At 36.4% G+C, this 25,663-nt stretch overlaps 1 protein-coding gene across 7 annotated transcripts in view; it reads left to right on the plus strand.

The window, feature by feature from the left end:
- Positions 1-25,663, plus strand: part of LOC105465543 (sodium/potassium transporting ATPase interacting 2) — a 1,022,956-nt gene that overhangs the window by 267,177 nt on the left and 730,116 nt on the right. The window contains exon 1 of one of the 7 annotated variants that reach the window (XM_071095951.1): positions 266-1,665. The exons of the other annotated variants lie outside the window; for them this stretch is intronic. Within the exon in view, the coding sequence (XP_070952052.1) occupies positions 1,594-1,665 (72 nt within the window). The 5' untranslated portion in view covers positions 266-1,593. Of the gene's footprint in view, positions 1-265; positions 1,666-25,663 lie in introns of those variants that run through there. 7 annotated transcript variants of the gene reach the window in all.

Consider the following 25,663-nt stretch of genomic DNA (forward strand, 5'->3'; position numbering starts at 1 on the left):
ATCCTAATTTAGTATATTTGTTTGAATATATAATTGCTCCTAGAAGTAGCACAAACTAACATATAGTTAAATGTGATTTCAGGAATGGAATTGAGCAGTATTATAAACTGTTTAAATCTTTCATCCCTGGCAAAGAAAATATATTTTAGCACACAATGCAAATATATGTGTAGTTATTTATACTGTACTAACATATTTTATACTTATAAATATATAATGTTAACTTACATTATTTACATATGATTACAGATTATTCACATATAAAGTAATATTTTAAATAATTTTCCTATTTGCAAATATTACAAAAATACTTGTACTTTTGCTAATAAAATGTAAAATTATGTTTTGGGAATAGCCATATCAAATGTGATTAGATAGTCACAATTTTTACCTTGTATTCCAGCTGACAAGGAACTCCTAAGCTCCCAGTTTCTGTTTAATTTGCTTTACTTACATTACTTTCGTTCTGTGTGTGTGTGTGTTTTTTTTTTCCCAGAAACATTTTAGGCCATTTTTGAGGGTGAGATTAGTTAAAACTAGAAAACAAAATCTCCAAATCTATTTCTCTAGGCACCAGTAAACTGAAAGATGTCCAGTTATGCTAGACTTTAAGAAATCCACTCTTTTCTCAAGGTATCTATATGCGGTAACATTTGACATCTGGGCCAAGTGAAAATGCCGATTTAGATAGTAATAATATGTAATTATAGTGTCACTTTTGTTTTAACTATTAGCCACTAAGAGCTTACAACCGTTTTCAGTGTTAGCAGCCTAGGAAGAAAAATACTCTTTTGTCTTGTTTTCTGTTTATTGTATTGTCTACTACCTCTCAGGTTTTATAGGAGGGTATTCATAGCTGTTGCACCTGTGACTTTGGTTGTTCCTACTAGGTTATCTGCCTGGTTTCAACCAATTACCTGTCTATCTCTGGGCTTGAATCTGGAGGTTTATCTGTATCTTCAATGTGTAGTAGGTCCTGGTACTGAGTTAGTTGTTCTCTTTCAATGAACAGAAAAGTGGACTATGAAAATCCCTTAGATTGACTTTTATGTGTTCATATTTTCTGTCGTCCCATGAGCACATTTTCTCATAATGTAACACAAAGTACAGCCTGTTATTTCTACAAAGGTAAAGATTTTCACAGTATTTGATTTAGCTTTCTAATCTAACCCACCTGCTTTTTCTTTTCTTCATCTATCAGAAAATTACACACACACACACACACACACACACACACACACACACACACACACACACGATACTCAACAAACTGAAAAGCTCCAGTGATTCCACTTGTTTTATTAAAATATGCACTCACTAGCTGCCTTTCCATATATGACAGGCACGCACCACAGCTCCCACTTACCCAGGCCTACGAATTGCTAAGCCTGTGCTATGGTCTGACTGTATCCCCCAAAATTCATACGTCGAGACTTACTGATAGTATTAGAAGTTGGTGCCTTCACTCATGGGACAGAGCCCTCATGAATAGTATTAGTGCCCTTATAAAAGAGATGTGAGGGAGCTATTTGCCTCTCTGCCATGTGAGAATGCAATGTTCCTCCCATTTCGCCCTATTTCTGCCATGTGAGGATGCAACAAGAAAACCCTCACCAGACACCAAAAGCTGGTGCCTTGATCTTGAACTTCCCAGCCTTCAGAACGGTAAGAAATAAATTTCTGTTGTTTATAGATTACCCTGTCTTAGGTATTTTTAAAGGAGCACAAATGAATAAGACAACCTGTCTTTTCCATTATACGTGCAGTGTTTCTCTATTTCACTGGGATGTTATTTATACACAGTTGCATATTTCTTCATTTTAAATTCTCACACTTACAACATTTTAAATACCAAATACATAATTAAAACTGCTTCTGTTGTCTCTATTAACATGATAAATATGCGTATGCATAATATATACACACATAGGTATAGATGCATAACATATAGTTGTATACATAACTGCATTTCTCAAGTGCATGAATGTCTAGATGGAGAGATTAAAGAGAATGAAGTGGGAAACAACATAAGTCAAGCTAGAGATGGCTTAATTTTGCGCCATTCGCACCTCTGCACAATCTCAACTTTTTGACCACCATCTCCAGGTCTCAGGAGAGACCTGGCTATATAAAATATATCCAGGAGAGACCTGGAGAGACCCAGATATATAAAATATTTACCTCATTGAGAATTATATATAAGGGTTAACTTCTTAGTCTGTCCCTCTCCCTTTTTAGAATTTTTCTTTTTCCAAATTATAGATATATTTTGAGCCTACTGATAATTACATTCATATTTCTGTTTCCCGTGGCATTTATCAAGCATTGCACCCATTTAGTTCTCCTCTGCTATTTGCTGTGACTCTTCTCCTTGTCTGGTTGTGGCTCCTGACTGCACTGGCAGGAATATGCACAGCTTTAGCTAATTAATTGCTTCTGCAGAGCAGTAAAGTATACTTACCTAGAGTGCACTTGCAGCAGGCACTATAGAGTTATTAGAAAAGAGTTATGGATCTTGATTCATAGCTCATATATGCATATGCACATCAGAATTAGAATTTAGTCTTTATAAATAGTATGCTAATGACCTCTCAGCAATAAATGGGTCCTGAGACCGTTATAAATTTGAGAACTAGAAAAGGCAGGGCTTAATTGTAAAAATAAAATGGTAACATATGATTTAGCCATATGTGTTTATATGTAAAAAGCTTGTTATTTAGAAGAGGCTTCCTTTTGCTTCTGTAACCACTCTAATAAACGGGAGTGCATATGATCCTTTTAGTGCACAGCATATTCTCAGGATACTGTCTCAAAACACATTGATGCAATTTGAAAGTATATTTCAATTTGCTGCATTTGTGTGTGTGTGTGTGTGTGTGTGTGTGTGTTAAAAGCAGCAGATACTCAAACTCCCAGATTGAGACTATCTTTAATGCAGTATGTTTTTATTTGTCAATCTAACGCGGCTGTCTTAGGCCAGAAGAGAATATCCTCTCTTTGGCTGACGTGTGAAATGTGACAGAGGCATCTTGTAATGGACATTTTCCAAAAGCATCACATGGTAGGTTTCTCCCTAGGTTTTAAACCTGTTTTCTTGTCTGCTACTCCGTTCCTTTTAGGCTCTTCCAAGTTCTTTTCTCTGGAGTCTGAAGCAGGCTACAGAACAGGTGGGACATTAGTGTGACAGCTGGGCACCCTTCCTAGAACAGACCCAGCATGGATAACATTATTTTTGAATTTCATATCTCTCTCATACTCAACCCTCTCTAAGAAAAACATTGGTGTGGGAAGCATATCTCATCACTTTGTGGAGACAGTTCTCCTACGTCTGTCTATATTTATTTCTTTTGTTCCTGCCCTTCCTTTTCACTCCACAGTATTTCCTTTTTTTGACCACATTCCATTATGAGAAACCCTGATTCTCATAGCACCTCACTTGGATGGACTCATATGACAGCAGAATAAATGCCAGAAATAGAAGTCTGAGGACCAGATATCTAATTACCACATTACAATAAGAATCTCTCAAATGAAACAGAACAAAAAAACACTTTGTACTGAAATGTATTTGTTGAGTAATTCCCACAATGAAGCTCTCAAGTTATTGTTTTTTGAATAGCAAGGCCTTAGCTTGTATTCAATTTCTCTGTGTGGTATAGTGGGAAAGCATCAGCATGATAATATACTACTTCTGGTTTCAAATCTTCATTCTGCTACTGACTAGATATGTTTTGTCTTGAACATACAAACACCCCAGTTATAATCCAAGAATGATGACCTTACAGGACTAATGTGTGGATTAAATTAAATCCGTCCATTTAGCAAATATGTATTGTGCACCTATTTTATGACAGGCATGTGCATGTAAGTGTTAGAGGTAGAAATGAGGAACAAAGCAAAATCTAGTGGGGAAATGGGCATACAAAGAGAGAATGATAGTAGTGTATACCCAGCACTGTTCTAAAAGCTTCACATCTACTAACTCATGTCACCATAATACATCTTTATGAAGTCAGTACTACTCTGTTTATTTTTGGAAGAACTGAGGTATGTAGAGTTTTAATAACTTAAATTTATGTAGTTAGTAAATGGAAGATCTAGGATAAAAGCCTAAGCACTACCCAACCTCTTAACCACACTATTAATAATTGTACTAGAAACAAATGAATGAGAAGGTAAAAGAAGTTTGTTACAGTAGCTCTTGAGTTAGAGAAGATGCTATAATGTATAATATACTCAGTCATTATTCATTTCAATAAATATTTGTTCCTACTTTTTAGTGTCATTGAGATCGCATGTAATATTTTACATTTCAATGAAAGACATAAAATAATCTAGACAACTCTATTTCAGCCGATGATTATATGACTTTTTTTTTTTTTTTTTTTTTTTTGAGACAGGGTGTTACTCTGTCACCCAGGCTGAAGTGTTGTAGCACAATCATGGCTCACTGCAGCCTCCAATTTCTGGCCTCAAGTGAGCATTCCAACTCAGCCTCCTGAGTAGCTGGGGCTACAGGCATGGTTCATTTGTACATTTCATTAATGTACTCCAGGCATGTGCATGTTCCATCTTTGCTTGTATTTTGAGGGGCTGTAAGAGAGCCTAGCCATGGCTAGCAGACCAAGTAGTTGGTGGATATGGGCAGTGTTGAAGAATCTTTTTCAGCCTAAGAAAAATTTTCTACTGCCCTCTGAGCTTCTGAATTTATTTTGAAGGATAGTTTAATTATAAAAACAGGGGAAGGGAACCAGCAACCACCATAACCACACCATTTGTCTTTTGAAGAGCAATATGCCTGGAAATCCGGCGATAAGAAAAGAAGTCCTTTCCCAAGAAGGGGCCTTCTGAGAGATGAGGAGTGGTTGATAGTGTCTCGAACACGGGTCATCTGTTTGCATCGGCCTCAGAATATCTTAGAGTAGAATCCTCAGCTGATTGGTCAGTTTTTGCTGTCGCAGGTACTCCTCAAAATATTTTAGCTCCTGTCAAACAAAGATCACAATATTTTTTGTTTCCTTTTTAATGTCTGTTACATACAGGGATGACTACATTTTGAAAATCTCCTTGGTTATCTGTTCATTCCAGGTATTCTGAGTCACTATTCTGTGAACAGTTGCCCAACATATCATGTTTCTGTATTTTACTGCATATGGCATTTCATCTTTATCACTCAGGTTCTATTAAACTTTATTACCTTGTTTTTAACATTTTCTCTTAGAAATTGTTCACAGTCAACTGAATTCTATGGAGCAGTCGCCTAGCAAGAGTACTGCATGTGAGCATATCTTCATTAGAATTGTCAGTTAAGAATCCCTGATTTCAGTATCATACTGAGTGAGAGGCTGGTCTATTGGCTGACTTAGTTAGGACATTCATCCACTTGGGGCAGCTGGCCAGTGAGTCTGGCTACAGTCATTACTCTAATCAAGAGTACGTAAAATAAACCCAGAGTCAAATCATTCAGGAAAGCAGCCTCATTCTGTTTTTATAATTGGGTGTGAATTTTCAATTGTGTAGTCCAGAGGAGCACAGGGGGAAGACAGGCTGGAGCACAGAAGCAGCTCCTGGTGTCTAACTAGACAGGTGACCTGCAGCAAGTTTCAGAATGGGTTTGTGGCTTCCCCAGTCCCAGCTTTCCTGTGGAGAGATGGCTCAAGTATAGATGAATGAATGAGGGCCATGCATAGAAGTGATGTTGCTAATTTTACTCTCCTGCTAGCAGGCGCCACCTGCCTCAACCAAGGGAATCTCTGATGGCTACTGGAGCTCAGCAGCCAGCCTGGAGGCATCCTTCCCCTTCTGGAACTTAGGCCAAATTCCAGATGGTCTCTTATAAAGGTCGACCTCAGTTTCTGTGTCAGGGTAAGCTGTGACCAGTCATGATTGTGCCTGTCATTTATGACATTTTATACTTACACTGAACATTGTCAATTCTCTGGTACAAATTGTCACAGAGCTCTGGTTTAGGAAGCAGGAGACCTATGAATGACTTATTTTAACCTCATTAATTGGTCTCTATATACATTGTACCTTCGGCCACACCGCTGTCAGCACATATCTTTTCTTTGCAGTTAAAAGACTGCATCTTGTTTGTATCTTCTCATCTATAGTAGCTACTGCTACATTCACTGCTTTTCTTCATTTAGGTCACTTGTGAGCTTTTGTTCTATTTATCTTATACACATTTTAGAAAACTAATGAATCTGTTTTTGTCCAGAGCATGACTTCCAGACTATTACCTCTATTGTGGCTCTGCTTAACCTCTGACCAAGAGGCACAGGCTGTGTGTATAATTCTTTATATAATGCGCTGACTTTCAACCTACCTTAATCTTCTTGAACTTGTTTTTACTCCTGCTTTATATTTCTCAAACCTGGATATATTCTTCATTCTGCATCTGGTTATACTTGGATAGAAACATTGCCAGCCAGTGTGAATTGAGTATTCCTCCCACACCTCATCCTACACTGGCATTGGCGATACCAAAAACCCTTGGCTTTTAGCTCATGGCTTTCAGTCCTGAGAGGCAGTCTTGGAGTGGATTAGACTTGGACAAGGCTTTGGAGCCATATTTCTGGGGTTTGATTTCCAGCTTTGTCCATTTATCCAATTTATTCTAATATCACACCTAAGTTCAAACATCTTTGAATGACTCCTATTGCCCGTTAGAAGTTTCATGCAATTTCTATCAAACTACCAACATCATCTTTCACATGACTAGCAAAATGATTCCAAAATTCATATGGAACCAAAAAGAAGCCTGAATAACCAAAGCAATCCTAAGCAAAAAGGACCAAGTCGGAGGCATCACATTACCCTACTTCAAATCATACCATAAAACTACAGTAACCAAACAGCATGGCACCGGTACAAAAACAGCATAGTACTGGCACAAAAACAGGTTGGAAGTTAATGCATTGTATAAAGAATTATACACACTGCCTGTGCCTCATGGGTAGGGCTGAGCACAGTCAGAATAGAGGTGATAGGCTGGAAGTCATGTTCTGGACAAAGATAAATTTATTCATTTTCTAAAATGTGTAAAAGATCAATAGAACAAAAGCTCACAAGTGGCCTAGTGGAAGAAAGGCAGCAGTGGAACAGAAGAGAGAACCCAGTAATAAAGCCATAAACCTACAGACCTCTGATCTTCGAGAAAGATGACAAAAATAAGCCATGGGGAAAGGACTTCCTATTCAATACTTTTTAATAAATGGTGCCGGGAAAACTGTGCAAAAGAATAAAACTGAACTCATGCTTTTCACCATATACAAAAATTACTTTAAAATGGATTAAAGATTTAAATGTAAGATCTCAAACTATATGAATCTTAGCAGAAAACCCAGGAAACATAATTCTAGACATCAGATTTGGGAAATAATTTATTACTAAGTCCTCAAAAGCAATTGCAACAAAAACAAAAATTGACAAGTGGGACCTAATTAAACTAAAGAGCTTCTCCACAGCATAAGAAACTATCAACAGAGTAAACAGTCTACAGAATGGGAGAAAATATTCACAAACTATGCTTTCAACAAAGGTCTAACATCCAGAATCTGTAAGGAACTTAAACAATTTAACAAGTCAAAACAAAATAACCCCCTTAAAAATGGGCAAAACAAATGGACAGACATTTCTCAAAAGAATATATACTAGCAGCCAACAAATATATGAGAAAATGCTCAACATTACTAATCATTAGAGAAATACAAATCCAAAGCACAATGAGATACCATCTCACACCAGTCAGAATGGTTATTATTAAAAAGTCAAAAAACAATAGATGTTGGTTATGCTACAGAGGAAAGAAAATACATCTACATTGTTGGTGGGAATGTAGATTAGTTCAGCCATGTTGAAAGCAGTTGGGAGATTTCTCAAATAACTTAAAAAACAACTACCATTCCACCTAGCAATACTATTATCAGATGTATATCTGAAAGAAAATAAATCTTTCTACCAAAAAGACACATGCACTGATATGTTCATTGCAGCACAATTTACAATAGCAAAAACATGGAATCAACCTAGGTGCCCATCAACAGTGGGTTAGATAAAGAAAGTGTGGCACATGTATACTATAAAATATTATGCGGCCATTACAAAAGATAAAATTATGTCCTTTGCAGCAACATGGATATGGCTAGAAACTATTATCCCAAACAAATTAACATAGGAACAGAAAACAAAATATGGCATCTTCTCCCTTCTAAGTGGGAGCTAAACACTGGGTACTCATGGACGTAAAGATGGGGACTACTAGAGTGGAGAGAGTAGGAAATGGGGAAAGACTGAAAAAGTAACTATTGGGTACAATTCTCACTACCTGCATAATGGGATTATTTGTATCCCAAACCTCAGCATCACACAATATACTCATGTAACAAACCTGCACGCATACCCCCGAATCAAAAATAGAAGTTGAAAGTATTTTTAAAAATAACATTAAAAAATAAAAAGAATTTCATTTTCCCCTATCATTCTCAAGCCTCCACATTAGGACATTATTTTCCCTCCAAGCCACACAAACCATTTCTTTCCTCCATCTGCCCCTATGCCAGACCTCTAGGACACTCACTTTATTCTCTACAACATTTCTATTCATAAGCTCCTGTCTGAATGGCAGACTCACTCTGTAAAAATGCTGCAAGTTCCTTGATTTCCAAGAAATATTTCCAAATCTACTTCTTTATGAAATATTATTTTATTTACCCGTTTTCTTTCTTTCTTCTTTGACCTGTGTACCCCTGTTGTTAACTCACAATAATACACCTTGCATTTTATTATTCATTCGTTTTTTTCATTGATTCCTGCTTTCATGGAATATATGTCCTTGATTCATCTTGATACCCAGTTGAACTGAAGGTGCCTTATAGGACTGAGACTATGTCTCTATCATTTTTGGACCATTCATACTAGCTATGTTTGGTCATTTTCCTCAGGAAATAGACTCTGAAATGGAGATTTGCTTGCAGGTAGATGATTTAGTCCTGTTGGAAACCTGTGTGAGGGAAGCAGGGTTGTGAAGAAGTAGAACAAAGATGAACTTTCTACAATAGTTCAATGATGAACATTGCAGCCAATTCCACAAGGAACTCTGAAGCTTGGATGAGATTTTATGTTCTCCAAATTGAAGCAAGAGAGCTGGGCTTTTCTACCCCTACCTTGACCAGTCATTGGACACAGCAGATGCCCAGGACGGAGGTATAATCTTAAAGAAAACAATTCCCCAGGTGGTTCCCAAGGACTCAGCCCTTTGCTGTCAGCAGCCCACACTTCCAGCAGCTTGAGGAATGAATGTTTCAGTCTTGAAGGGAGGCCGGCACAGCATGCCATCACATTCACTACACAAGCATAGAGCTTTATACATGGCCAAAGCTCAGTAAATATTTGCTAAACTATATTTAAAGTGATTCATGAATGTCTGATAACTTCTAATAAAGTATATTTAAATATCTAACATATTGTATAATTTATTAATACACCTAATCAGTGCTAGGAACCATTTGCTGAGCTATGACTATGTTTCTTAGAGTGACTCGAATGTGAGAGTTCTACAAAGAGCCATAGATTTCCCTCCCCAGCTGAGAGCCATGACTGAGACTCTGTTAGGCATTAACCTTTCCATAATAGGTATTTGGACACTTATATTTTAAAGTTAAAGTAATTAATATTACCGACAACACTCTCTACCCTTCTAAGTTATTTTCAGGTTCCTAACAAAATGTTGACTAAAAAGATAAGTCCCTCTGAACCTCATGGCCATAGGAGCTCTGACACTCTGTGAAGCATATAACGTATGATTAAATAACCCACCAGCACCATGGTGCTCCATGCTCCCCCACCCCCACCGGGCAGGGGAAGATTCAGATTTTACGGGGCTGAAAAGCTAAACAATTTGGGGTTCTTAGTTTTAAAATATAATCTACAACCATTTTCCATTTGAATATTTTATGAAACATTGTATTCGGGGTCTCTAAGAACTCCAGGTTTGGGGATATGGCTAGGCAGACAATAGGATTCAGCATTTAGTGGTACTCACAGTTTCAGGGCTATGATATATTACAGTGAAATGATGCAAGGCAAAATCAGAAAAGGTAAAAGGTTCATGGGGCAAAGACCAGAGGAAACCAGGCACAAACTTTCAAGAATCATCTCCCAGTGGAGTCACACAGGATGTGCCTAATTCCTCAAGATTGTGACAGGTATGAAATGTTGCCCACCAGGAAAGCTCATTAGTGACTCAGTGTTAGGTTTTTTTTATTTGGAGCTGGTTACCTGGCACCTTCTGCCTAGCATGTACCAAAATTTCAAACTCTCAGGAGAAGAGCAGGTGTTCATCATATATTATTTTGTTCGTAAAAACAGGCACAGTGGGCCAATCTTATCATTTTGGGAATGGTGGGACCGCTCCCAAAATCCATGTTCTCAGATAAATGCCAAAGGCCAACCTTGCAATCAGACTTTTTCAAGGACAGCACTTTCAGGCTTGCGAGGTTAACTCCTTTCTGTGTACATCTACACCTTTGCACCCATTGCTAGGAGTCCTCCCAGGCAGGGCCTTGGAAGGGCTGTGCAAGCCAGAGGTCCAGATAGTGAGCCTTTATCAGCTCCAGAGTAAGTGCTTCTCTGGTTCCAACCATACTGACACACTTTCAATACCTTAACACACTTGCCTTTGCATGTGCTAGTCTTTTGTCTTGAGCTATTCTTGCTCTTTTATTTTCAAAATCTTAATCCTTGTTTAGCTTTCAGAGTTACATCCTCTTGGAAGTCCATGGACCTGGTGTTTCTGTTTTATTTTGCTTTATGCTATGAACCCATTCTGAATACATAAATTCCTTATCATAGCACTTTACGTAGTATATGGTAATTACTTTATCATTTTCGTCCATTCCCCATGAAATCTGAGTTCCTTGAGAACAAAACCTATTTAGTCTTCACATTTTATTCATGAGCCTAGCATTATGCTTGACATATAACATATTTATGTTAATATTTGAATAATGAAGGATGAACGTACTTACTAGTTTTGGCAAGGGTTACCATAGCACTGCAGTTGGTCCTGTGATAGATATTTATTTAAATATCTTGGGTTAAATTGAGGCATGTGTTAACTATCAGTGTTAATAATATAGTGGTATCAGAGAAAAACTTCCGTTATTGTCCTTAAGGCTATAAACCTATTAGAAAACTTCTCCTAACAGAACATAAATAATTAAAACATAAATAAAAAACAGTCAAAGAGGAGTTATGTGCCCCAGATAGACATTGCTATTGAAAAGTTGGGTAGATTTTCATGCAACTATATATGCTATAAAAGACAGCTGCTTCTGATTTGGTTACATTGATTAATATTATTTTTCAAGTCTGCATATAAGCATGATGTCTTAATTGACATTAACTAGAGTTAAATTAATTGTATTGTTTTCAGAAATCTCTGAAATCTGTTATTGAAGTAGGCATTATTAACTTCGTTGTCATTATTTTAAAATGCATTTCAAGATCTGCAGTCACCCAAGCCATCCTACTGTGAATTCTAAGGCTCAATGATATGTCATACATTGCTTCTATAAAACTTTAGGAAGTATGGCACTTTATTTATTTGTTTAAAGACGTAATCTTGCTCTGTTGCCCAGGCTGGAATGCAGTGGCATGATCTCGGCACACTGCAACCTCTGCTTCCTGGGTTCAAGCTCTTCTCCTGCCTCGGCCTCCCAAGTAGCTGGAATTACATCACCCACCACCATGTCCAGCTAATTTTTGTATTTTTAGTAGAGACCGAGTTTCCCCACGTTGGCCAGGCTGGTCTGGAACTCCTGACCTCAAGTGATTCGCCCATCTTGGCCTCTCAAAGTGCTGTGATTACAGGCATGAGCCACTGCGCCCAGCATGTATGGCACTTTAAAACTGTCACTCTTGGCATATGACGTATATGCAAACACTTGTGTATTCATTCATACATGCGAAAGATAAAAGTAGAAAGAGGGACAATGTATTGTATATCACACAGGCAGGCTCTGTGAGATTAACATTTTAGCTGCCTGATGAAGAGGCAGGTGGGTGGCTCCTCTGTAACTCCCAGCATTGGCTCTCAGCAAAAATTAGAAAGGAAAACATATTTCTTGAATCTAGTGCTCATAGTTCTGGTTAGCAATAGTCTACTCTGAAAGAATTTACAACTGAGAAGATGAGAAGAGAATGAGGATTCAGCAGTAACAGCAGGAAAGATTCCCAGGAGAATGAGGATTAAAAAAGTGAGGCAGGATGTCCACTGTCTGAGCTGGAAATAGTCTTGCAATTAAGGAGGAGAAAAGAAGCTTGGCTTGAAAGAAATGGAAGAGGGAGTTGAGGTGATTGACATTCCCCAAGGGCCCTCTTCATTTGTGTTTGTTTCAAGCCTTTTTCTGGTGACATAGATAAGTAGTGGATTGAAGGTCTCTATTTTGCTAGGGTGTTTATGAGGAGATTGCTAAACAAAAGACAAGGGAAAGTCAAGAGCTGATGAAGGAAAGTAATCTAGCCTGTCTTGCTGTCTGCTTCAGATGGAACATGTGAGGGTGAAAAACAGATCATTGATTCCAGTTGAGGTTTATGATATAGAAATAGCAGAGTTATCCTCTTTTACAGAAATTTCCTAAATCCATTAGTACCTTACTTAGGAGGACTTGTTGTTGTATACAAGATTGTTCACATGAGTCTGGTCGAGAAAGGTGAGCTTTCTGCTTTTAGGCTCAATGTTTGCAAATTCCTGTAAAATTTAAGAGCATAAATCTGTAGTGCAGAGATCTGGAGTCACACCCAGGCTCTTCTGTCTGCCGGTTCTGTGAGCTCACATAGGTTTTACAATCCCTCATGCCTGATTTTCTCCATTGTAAATGGGCAATTATAAACAGTATCTCAGTTTGTAACCTGAGATATATGTATTTAATGAAGTTAATTTAATGAAGTAGATGCTGAATAGGCACTTTGTAACTATTTATTAAATGAATGTATATAAAGCACTTACTGTATAATGCACTTTGTAAGTTCAAAATAACAGTAGTTACCATCTGCCATGTTAAATGAAATATACTTGAGGCATCTTGAACTTTTTCTTGATAATCCAAGGCTATGGTTCTGAGCATCAGTTACTGTTTTGTGCTGTAGCACAGTCAGGAGCCTCCTGTATTGCTGGAATACATTAGGACAATTTGTATGTTAGCATGCACGTGAACCAATCCCACAGATACCCAGTGGCTTTTAAAATCTTTAAATCTTTTCCATGATTATTGTAACTTTCATACATGTATTTTATTTTTGTCAGTGTTTTTACATCCATTTTCCCACTCTTCTAATAATTTGCTCTGTATAAGCTGCTGTTAGCTCTGAAACCATCTGAGAGACTTGATAGAAATGTGAATTAGCTCAGAATGAGCAATTTCACTGCAAGAAGGTAAGGTTTCATGCACAGTCCTGGCGACATCTACTTGATTCTCTCTGTGGCCTTTTAAAATTACTGATCCCTGGGTTTAAAAAATTTTATCAATGCAGCAGCCAAGTAAAGTACAATTTAAAAGTTTAGTTTTTCTCACTGGCAGTGTGAATTGCTGTATGCAAATTTTTAAATATTTTTTTTTTGGAGACAGTCTGCAAACATGGCTTACTGTAGACTTGACCTCCTGGGCTTAAGAAAGTCTCTAGCCTCAGCCTGCCTCCCTTGTGGGACCACAGATGCGCACTGCCACACCCAGCTATTTCTTTTATTCTTTTGTGGAGACAAAGGTTTCACTTTGTTGCCCAAGCTAGTCTCAAACTCCTGGGTTCAAGTGATCCTGCTGCCTTGGCCTCTCAAAGTGCTGGGATTACAGGCATGAACCACAGTGCCTGGCCCAAATTTTTAAATTCTTAATTCATTTATATGCATTATGAAAAACTAAAAGTTTAGGGAATTATGCAAAATATCTTAGCATTGAGGCTGATTTTTCTTTCATTTTGCATTCTACTCCACATGACAATGAATTATATTTTTGCCTCAGTCCCCGTAATTTCATTTTCATTTAGGATATGTATTGTGAGAATAAAATGTATTTATTGTCAGGTTTGTAGCATGGAACTTTCTAAAATGGGTCTAAGGACAGATTTCAAAGGTGTGAATTAATAAAATTTTTCTAGAGAAGCATTACATTTCCATTTGTAATGTAATGTTTCTGCAGGAATGGACTATTCTCTGTATTTTTAGATTCTTTATTTTTTTATTTTTTTATTTTTCAAGATGGAGTCCTGCTCTGTCGCCCAGGCTAGAGTGCAGTGGCACATTCTCGGCTCACTGCAAGCTCTGCCTCCCTGATTCAAGCTATTCTCCTGCCTCAGCCTCCCGAGTAGCTGGGATTACAGGCATCTGCCACCGTGCCTGGCTAATTTTTGTATTTTGGGTAGAGACGGGGTTTCACCATCTTGGGCTGGCTGGCCTCGAACTCCTGACCTCATGATCCACCCGCCTCAGCCTCTCAAAGTGCTGGGATTACAGGCGTGAGCCACCGTGCCCGGCTGTATTTTTAGATTTTACAGTTGTTGCTTTTCATCAAGATTTGGCCTACCTGAAAATAATCCTTAAAAATTTACTGTGCAGTAGTGGAAGTTAAATCTATTTTAAAATTAACAAGTACTTATTAAAATGTCAACTATGTACTAGGCACTGCTGTTAACATTTTACAAATATTAACCCATTGACTCTTATAACCCTTTGAGATGGATGCTATTTTTGAGCCCATTTTACAGATAAGGAAATTGCAATATACAGGGGTTAAGTAATATGACCAAAGTCGCACGGCTAATAAATGGCAGGACAGAATTTGAACGCAGAAAGTATAATACCACAGTCTATGAACTTAATCAAACCTGAGAATCGACTGCATCAAATAGGAAATTGTAGAACTCTGTATCTCCACATTTTGTAATTCTAGTTTAAAGAAGTTCTCTTGATTATATTTTAATTACTATATTATTAGATATTTTCAGCACTTTTGAAAATCGTGTTTTTATGTTACCTAAGATGTATTAAGTGAACAAGCCAAAAATGGCTACATCATTTGTTTGTGTGTGTGTGTGTATTGCAATTATATAGCAAGTAAAATGGAGATTTCATTTATTTTTAAATAGTAGATTGTTGGTTTAAATACCTTTTATTTTTGGTTAATTTTGGTTTATTTTGGTTTATTATTGGTTTAAATATATTTCTAATATAGTTATTTCATCATTTCCTAAATTATTGAAAATGCTGGATTATTCTTCTTCTTCCTCTTACTATTTGTTGTTATTTCCTTATTATCTGTATGTGTCTTTACTAGTCATTATCAGTGGAGGCAAAGAAAATAGCCAGGCATAGTGGATTATGCCTGTAATCCCAGCACTTTGGGAGGACGAGGCAGGTGGATCAGTTGAGGTCAGGAGTTTGAGACCAGCCTGGCCAACGTGGTGAAACCCCGTCTCTACTAAAACTACAGAAATTAGCCAGGCGTGATGGCACATGCCATCCCAGATACTCAGGAGGCTGAGGCATGAGAGTCACTTGAACCTGGAAGGCAGAGGTTGTAGTGAATTTTGATCATGCCACTACACCCCAGCCTGGGCGACAGAACGAGACTGTCTCAAAAAACTAAAAAAGAAAAAAAAGAGTCAAACTTCAAATTAGTAAATTTAGACAAAATATAGTAGAATTGGTGAAAGATTATTCAGTGTGGGGTTGAAATCACTAACAAAAAGATTTTTCTTAGATCTATTCTGTCCTCCCTATGAAAATATAAATCATAGTCTCATTTGTTTCTCCTGTGTATCTGTGTGTTTGTATGAGTTTGAGAGAAAAGCAAGGATACATTATAACTTTAAAAGTATTTATAGCCTTTGATAATAAGGTGATCAATTGAAGAAATTAATAGTATTCTAATATTTCATTTAGCTGAAGCAAGGTATGCTTTACCAACTTGTAACTATCCTCCTTTTTTCTCCTTTCTGCTTAGGAATTCCACTAAGTTGGCGTGTAAACAGATCACAGGCTGTGTCAGTTTAAAACTTCTTGTTCTGGGCATGCTATTTATTTTGCTAAGCCTGTGGCACTAGGGAGTATTAGCAAAAGCATAATTTACCTTACAGTGACAGTCTCCCGAAACACAGGAAACCTGACTTTCTCGTGTCACTGAGAGAACAATGGTAAAATTAAAGGTAGTGGGCAGAAAGGATAAAAAGGGTGGGGCGGGGGGTGACATTTGGATGAAAAAAAAAGGGACAAAACTTTGCCCTCGGAGAGAAATGGTGCGTGGGAGGAACTAGATTATACACCTAGATGGGAAAGGAAGCTTGGGCATCAAAGGATTAAGGACCTGTGAAATACAGATTAACGCCCATGGGAGTCTGACTGATAAAAAACTGGGACAACAGGTCTCGCTCAGCAGCCCTGAGAATCGGGCTTCCAGGGTGGTTTCCGACACTGGTTGTCTTATCTGAGTTTACCTAGGCTGATATATTTTCCCATCTCTCCTGGGATTCTACTTCTGTAAGGGGAAGATACATACAATTTGCCAGAGGTATTTGCTCAGTTATTCAAGATCTTAGACGAAAGGCTGTCTTGTTCCTAGAAGCTAGAATTTTAGAATTGGGTTAGTCTCTTGCAATTTCTTCTGGATCTATCAGTCTCAATATACTTGAGTTACAGTTTTCACTGTTTTCTTACTTAAATCATTTTGATTGTCAGAGATATTTGTAAAGATTTGAATGTCACAGATCTCACTTTCATTTTACTAATGCTTCTTTGTGTGTCTTAAATATTTGTAATCAATTTTCCATTTTATATATAATGTACTTATAGACTATTGCTAATGTTGTTTGTAATAATCCCTTGAGTTTATATGAGACCAAAAACATTGTACCAACTACATTTCTCAATTAAAATGAAAAGGAAAAGGAAGAAAGTAAACTGAGGATAATTAGCACTTTAACTTTATGGCCCTCCCTGATTGAATCTAGTTCTGCACACAAACACACGCGACTACTAGCAAAAACACTCCCCACTCCAAGATCTTTATAGAAGGCCTTTTATGGCCAGGCGCGGTGGCTCAAGCCTGTAATCCCAGCACTTTGGAAGGCCAAGACGGGCGGATCACGAGGTCAGGAGATCAAGACCATCCTGGCTAACACGGTGAAACCCCGTCTCTACTAAAAATACAAAAAACTAGCCGGGCGAGGTGGTGGGCGCCTGTAGTCCCAGCTACTCGGGAGGCTGAGGCAGGAGAATGGCGTGAACCCGGGAGGCGGAGCTTGCAGTGAGCTGAGATCCGGCCACTGCACTCCAGCCTGGGCGACAGAGCGAGACTCCGTCTCAAAAAAAAAAAAAAAAAAAAGAAGGCCTTTTATATCCTCTTCCTTCTTTCCTGTATTTCTATAAATGGGAAAATATTTTTGAAACAAACATCCTGGTGTTACACATTTCTAACACTTTATCTAATACCATGTCATTTTACCAGAAACTTCAGAGAAATCAGAAGTCCTTGTAGACCAAATTATTGATGATAAACCAACTCACCTGCATAGGTATAAATCCCACCATAGTAATAAAAATTGATTTCAGGGCAGTTAGTTTCTAACATTTATTTATTCATTGTCATATGAAGGTATAGACAACATAAAAATAAAGTTCCTAGTCTTAAAAAAGAGCCGTTTAATCCTGTATTAAAATATTTATATTTCATATTGACTTCCCCATATGCAGTTTTTACTTGAAACTTTTAAAGATTTTTGTCTGCCACAGGAATTCTTGATGACTGAGGAGTTTTAGTTCTTATTTCAGTTAATCCTAATTTTAGTTATTCATATGCATAAATTTCAAATCAATCTATTAATGTTTATCAAACTGCAGAAAATTTGACACATGTTATTTCTGTAGAGTAATGAGACCAATTTTATTTGTGTGTGATTGTTGAAATCAAATAAGACATTTTGAAATAAGGTTATATTACTAGTTTACCAGAATTTTTTTGTTTCATTCACTTAGGTTTTACATAAAATTTGCATTCATTATTACGTAACATATTCTGTTTCTCCTTTTTACTAGAATTGAATGGTATTATCTTTAGAATGTCTAAATAAAGTTCTTATGTATAGTGCTTGGTAATTACCCATAAATGCTGTTTTCTTTACCAGATACATTTTGGAAAAGAATGTTAAGAGGAGAAAAACACTTGCTTATTACTTTCAGTAAAGGATATTAAAATTTAGTTGAATTTTCTAGCAGAGTCATGAAATAGAATAAATATTAAAATATACTATGATGCTTATTGAAAATATTGGGAATCAAAATTCTGACTTTTCAAGGCCAATTTGCAATACACCATAGACTTATTTAGTGCCAGAACGTACTTTAGACAATCCAGTTAAAACATGTCTTATTACAAGATCAGGAAAAAGAGGCCAAAAGTGTTAAGTTTGTGAGCTGGATCACATACAATTACATATTATGTGAATTATTCTTAACAACAATCGTTAAATTAAAAGTCTATCCTCTTCAGTGTCTTGCTGAGCTTTATTAAGATTGCAGCTATTCAACAGAACACAAGGGTAAATTCAATCCACCCCTTCCCTTAAGGGAGAGAGAGAAATAAAGCCAATACAGATAGTAAATAACATGATGGGAAGGGTGTTTTAGGAACTGAAAGAAAAAGGTAAATAACCCAAGCCTAGAAACTTGGCACATGGGTGGCATGATGGAAACCATAGCATGGTGGTGGGCGACAGGAAAGGAAGGGAGACTTGAGCTGACTTTTGGACTCTAAATTATTGGCAAGGACTGGATCTGATGTTAGTAGTCTTTCCACTGTATTCTTGTGCTAAACATCAATGAAAATCAAAGTGTTATGTGAGTTATTTACTAGGTCCTTTTTTATCCAATTACTTAATGTTATAAGCTCTTAATGTAAGCTTAATATGAATTAGGCTTAATATTAATGCAATATTCTTTAATTCCGAAGTCATTCAAATGTAGACAGGCATGTGAGAAATGTATGCAAAAGATTTCTTGTAAACTCACATCCTCATATGCCTTTTTATGAGACTTTATACCCCAAAGGAACTACATGTGTATATACAAAATATTTATACTTTTGAATGATTTATATTATAATTCAAATAAAATTCAGATTTTTTATTACTACTGTGAAACTTTGGACGTAACATCACTGAAGATTAGTATACTCATCTGTAAAATGGGATATTTACAAAATTAATTTATAGGCCTATTTCAAGAATAAAACTAAATCCATGCACAACATCTAATAGAGTGCCTGATACACAATAATGCCTAATTAATGTTAGTGGGTCTTTGTCATTGTTATTATTGTCATCAATTACTTTTTTAAACATAAAGGTATATCAGTAGGTGTTATATGGCAATTGTTTTTCTTTTGTTGCAGGATAATAATGGCTGTTTTATTTTTCTCTGTGTTCTAAATTTTTCTAATTTTTTATAATATAAAATTTATATTTAGTAATGGCTCTTTCATCAATATATACTCTCTTTTAGTACTTCTTTATAAAAATGTGACTCCTTCTTGTTCCATGTGAAATTCAGGTTAGAACCAGTTCTCAATTATCTGTAGCAATTGGACTTGGTCTGTACAGTTAAAGTACATGCAAAAAAGACACAAATGCTTTCTCACGTGTGCTAATAGTCTTTCAGTCTAAGAGGGACTGCAGCAATACTTAGCTCCCTGCAATTTTCATTTGTGTACTGGCCTTTTTTAAAGACACTATGATGACAGAGAGCATGATGTTTTCATGGAATTGCAAATTCCAGCATGGATAGATCCCAGGGTGAAAAGCAGGAAACGAAAGAGGAGATAGATTAAAAATGACTCACAATATATTACAAAGGTTTTGATCTTGGTCATAAGAGAAACAGGTACCAATGAAGCTATAACAGAAGGAAGAGATTTGCTAGCTAGGTAGCATAGTTATATCTAGGGTGAAGGGGAGGTAATGATTTTAGATTATCCCAAATTTCTAGCTTGAATAACTTGGTGAGCATTTCCCCATACAAGAGAGGGAAAATAAGGAACAGATTGGAGTGGATTATGGAAATGAATTCCCTAAGTTCAGGACATTATATATCTTGTATCGCAGGCCAGGACTGTTTATTCTCATGTATTGCCACCTACCACATAACGACTTTTCAGTCAATGATGGACTGCAGATATAATAGTGGTCCCCTAACATTATCATACTGTATTTTTATTGTACTTTTTCTGTGTTTAGATATGGCTTACCATTGTATGACAATTGCTGTACAGGTTGTTTGTAGCTTAGGAGCAATAGGCTACAGAACATGGTCTAGACGTATAGTAGGTTATACCATCTAGGTTCGTGTAAGTAACACTATTGTGTTCACATGAGAATGAAATCACCTAATCATGCATTTCTCAGAATGTATCTCTGTTGTTAATCAATACAGGAATGTAAACTTTTTTGTGTAGTACTAATCTTATATTTCTGTAGAACCTGATACTTTTCCAAAGTGCTTTCCCATATGCTGCCTCACTTCATCCAGGAAAGTCTAGGGAAAAAGAGAAAACATGCTCCATCTACTTGTAGAAAACAAGTCTCAGAGATCAAATGCATATGAATTGGCATGTCTAGAACTGAAGTCAAGATCCTTGTGCTTTAATCACTCAAGAATCTTTTTGGGTCAAGATGAAAGCTTATTTGAAGAGAACATAGCAGGTTTTATGAAGATCTTTTCCCGTCCTCATAGAAAAAACAAAAAACAAAAAAAACCTCTATGCTTAAAAATTTGCTAATCTTGCTGAGAAACCCAAAGAGCATTTTCCAGTGAAAAGTAGTGCACAGCAGGTAAATGCTGTAATGGTATTTACTCAAAGATCTTAAAATTTGTTAAAAGGAGATTCATGCTAGGATCTTAGAAGTCAATTTCTGCATGCATTTTATAAATGAATAACAAATGCTGTAAATAGGGTATTTTGTAGGGAGAAAGTGACATAGTGTCATCCTTAATGATGTGAAAGCAAACTCAAGAAAAGGTTTTGTCTTTTTTAAATAGATTTTGATTACATCTCAGCAAATTATTTTATGCTCATCAGTTGGAATTCACATTTATGTAGCAATGGAGATATTTTAATGCAACTACTGAATTGAAACACCATAAATTTTTCAGTGATTTATTTCTGAAAGAATGTTGAGAACTATAATTTTTGCTGAAAAAAAAAATGAAATAACCGTGAATTTGGCATTAAAAAATCCATTGAATGGCCAGTCAAAAACCACTGTGGCAAATGATATACAGTATATATACTTGCAGAGTATCTGTATATTTCAGAACTGGGTTGAGGGGCAGACAATGTGGAGGATAGGTAGGCAGTGGCCCTTTGTGTTTGTCAAAGTTAGACTCAAATCCCAAATCTGGAGATGCCTGTCTTGGTGGTCTTGGTGTGTGGAGTACTTTCCTTGGCCCCTGTTTCTTCATGTGTACACTGGGGATAGTAATACGTTATGTGGTTTTAAGAGGACTAAATGCAGTAAATATTTGTTCATGCAAAAATACGTACTGAGGGACAATTATGTGCCTGACACTATTTTAGATGCTTCTGATACGTGAATGAATAAACAAGTAAGCCTGCCCTCCTGGAGATCTTATATGTGAAGAGCTCTACAATGTGTCTGGCATCAGTGGGTAATAAATTGTAGTTGTGAATGAGATGATGATGGCTTGGCAAATCTATATTTACTTAAATGGAGGAAAACAGTAATTTTAGAAATCTCATCTATCTCCCATATCTTCTACTTAATTTTTTTCTTAGATGTAAGTACAAAACAAAAGGCATAATATTTTCCCTACTAGGTAATGGGCTTTCATACTAAACAGTATCAGTATCCTTGCTTTTTAAAGGTAAAATAACTTTCGGATCCTTCAGTTTTCATATAAAAGAAGGATTTGCATTATTATAGGTCACTAGTGTTATAGTGATCAAATCACTATTTCAGATTTAAAGAAATTTTTCATTCTCCAAAGGTTCAACATATTTTCAATAATTCATTATCACAGGTATCTTCACATCTGCTCCAAGTGTTACCTTACCCCTCTCCAGCTCCCAACTCATATAAACCTTTTATAATGAAATGATTATGAGGATGGTTGAACTTCTGTGGTTGACATGTAACTGATTAGTAAACTTTGGAGTCATTTGACAAACTATATAAATTTCAGTATACATTCAGGTGACATTTTCTGAATCTATATTCATGGGCTGCCTCCCTGATTTTGACTGTAAGCTGCTGGTGAAAGCCCAATAGTGGACAATTGTATTATAAGCAGTATCCCTTTAGGTATTGATATTTGTTTCCTGTTTTTGTTTTGCCTCATGTGGGTATTGCAGGCATTTTTCTTGCTGGTTGTTTGTAGACAGTAACTATTACCAAGTGTGTAACACAGTTTAAATTCAAAATAAATTTAAGAAGTCCAGTTAAAACGCAATTGCTGGACATCACTATAAATCTCATGAGCATTACAAGGATAATAAAGAAATGCTGTGAACAATTCTACACTCACAAACTTGATAATTTTGATGAAATGAACCAAATCCATGAAAGACATAATCTGACAAAACTCACACAAGAAGAAATAGACAATCAAAAATAGTCTTATTTTGATCAATAATTGCTAATCTTTCAAAACAGAAAGCACAAGGCCCTGATGGGTTCACTGGTGGTTTCTACAAAACATTTAAGGAAGAAATTACACTAACTCTCTAAGATGTCTTCCAGAAGGTGAAAGCAGAAGGAATACTTCCCAACTCATTCTTTGAGAACAGCATTATCTTAAAATCAAAACCAGACCAAGACATATGAGAAAATAAACCATAGACTAATATCTCCCATGAACATAGATATAAAAATCCTCAACAAAATATTAGCAAATTGAATCCAATAATATATTTTAAAAATGTATATGGAACAACCAAATAGGATTTTCTCCATTATGCAATGCTGGTTCACCATGTAAAAATCAATTAATGTAAACCTTTATATCAACAGATTAATGAAGAAATATCATTTGATCATATAAATAGATACATGAAAAGTATTTAACAAAATCTACCACATAGCCATAATAAAACTCTCAGCCAAGTAGGAATAGAGGGGAACTTCCTCAACTTGATAGAAGACATTTACAAAAATCCTACAACTAACACATACTTAATGTTGAGAAACTAGAAGCTTTTTCACTAAGACCAGGAAAAAGGCCAAGATGTCCTTTTTCACTATCTCTTTTCAACACAGTACTGAAAGTCCTAGCTTATTCAATAAGACAAGAAAAGGGAAAAATGTATATGTATATTGGAAAGGAAGAAATGAAACTTCACAGATGACATGATTGTGTAGAAAATCTAAAAGAATTGGCAAAAAAACTTCCTGGACTAATGATTATAACAAGTTGGTATGACCATGTAACGGTAGATACATGTGTGTAGAGGTTATATCTGTGGCTATTGGGAACTACTTTTTGTTCAGTTTTGCTGTTATTCTAAAACTGCTTTAAAAATAGTCTATTAAAAAGGAGAAAATTCAATTGCTTATGGAATAGTAGGGAAAAAGTACCACATAGACACCTTGTATACTGGATTTGCCTTGAATGTCTTAAATTAGCATGCCTTATTAGCAATGGTAGACATGGATAGTTGGCATACTTCCTTTGGGGGAAAATGTGTTAGCTCTACTCTGAAAACATACACAGCTGACAATGCCAGTTAACATTCTGAAAATTTTATTGTAGTGGAATATACTCAATTGTCGTATCACAGTGGAATCCAAAAATGTGTAGCTTAAGGATTTACTACAACTATTAGAGAGTGTTAATACTACATTGCATTTGCATTTTTGCTTTTGGGATTTCTTTCAGAATAAGCAGTGTGCATTAGAGTCACACAACCTTAACAGTAGTTGTAACAAAGCAGCTGAGTAACATAAAGTTGCCAAAGATCTGTATGGCACAAAAATGTTTGCAGTAGACAGTTTTCAAATGCCCTTGCTACAAAAAATGGTAATTTAAAACATTAGCTCACTTGATGCCAGTAGTTTCAGACCAGTCTGGGTAACACAGGAAGATCCCATCTCTACAAAATAATAATAATAAAATTAGCCAGATGTGGTGGTGTATGCCTGTAGTCCCAGTTACTCGGGAGGCTGAGACAAAAGGATAACTTAAGCCCAGGAGTTTGGGCTCCATCATGCCACTGCACTCCAGCCCAACCCACAGAGTGAGACCATGTCTCAAAAATGAAATAAAAAATAAACCATTTTCAAGGAGCTCAATGTGGAGAAATAGAAAATTGACATTTATCTTAGAGTTGTCTTCATCAGTCACTTGTTAACCACTTGCCAGCTTACTTACTGAAAAGTTTTCCATTGTTCCTAAAAGAATGATTTAGCTTTTACCTGCTAAAGACAGTAATCTCTAGTACTGTTGCGTTCTGTGACAAGTAATGGAACCTGGTCAAAACATAAATCCAAAAGTATTCACTGGATTTAATGATTTAAGCAGAGTCTACAGAAAGAAAACCATATTTGATGTACCGATTGATTACACAAGATGTTGAGTTGATTTGCATATGGTATATTATTTATAAACATTGCTTTGTTTTACAAAAGCATCTACTAGGATTTATGTGCTAAAATAAATTCTAAACTCTCATGTATTATACACTTAAGTTTACAAATTCATATATAAGTGCCTGAATACATTATTTGTCTATTTTATACATTGGCATAGAAAACTTTATTTTCACATGACTTACCTTAGCACAATAGTGGGAAGTGTTGCATATACTACCTACAGTTCCTTTTTGCAAATACTTTATCCTTTTAAATAATATCCTCTACTTCCTCCAGAAATGTTGTGAAAAATATGGCCAACATGGTTGAAGTTAACGAATATATAAAATTTTCATTGGATCTAAGATAAAGTCAATCACCATTGACAACCTGAGGGGAGAGATACTCTTGCTTACAGAATATATTCCGTATACAACAAGCTATATAACAGGTTAGATGGTGTGGTGGTTTTCTCGTTTTGCTGGATAGTTGTATTAAGCAGGCATTTATCGAGCATTGAATTTGAACAAGCCACAAGTCAACCAGGCACATTCGTGTGAGTACTGTGATTGGGCCTGAAAGTCATGGTCTTCCTTCTAAAGTTGTTTAGCATCTAGTTGCTAAGTTAACACCTGAGAATTCCCTGCTGGCAAATATTGTTCTTTCTTTTGGTTTGTTCAACATTTCTATGATCTATCTCTTACTACTTTGATTTCTTTAAACCTTGCTATTTTAACCTAGAACCCCATGATCTGCCATGTTGAAACACCAATACTTCACCAGTAGAGCATACATTTCCACTTCACTATGCCTGTGTTTATGTGACCTTCTCTTTGTATAATTCATTTCTGCCTCCTCCTCTATACAACCAAATCAAAGCCCAAGACTATTGCAGGCAAACTCTGCAAAGAGTTCCCTGAACCTAGGTGCCTACCTCTCTCCCTTAGAAAGAATGGATTGTTCATTTGTCTGGATTTTATTCATACACATTTAGCACATCCCATGAAAATAAACAAAACATATTATCTAG

This window comes from Macaca nemestrina, chromosome 5 (genome assembly GCF_043159975.1).
Source record: "Macaca nemestrina isolate mMacNem1 chromosome 5, mMacNem.hap1, whole genome shotgun sequence".
Classification (NCBI taxonomy): domain Eukaryota; kingdom Metazoa; phylum Chordata; class Mammalia; order Primates; family Cercopithecidae; genus Macaca; species Macaca nemestrina.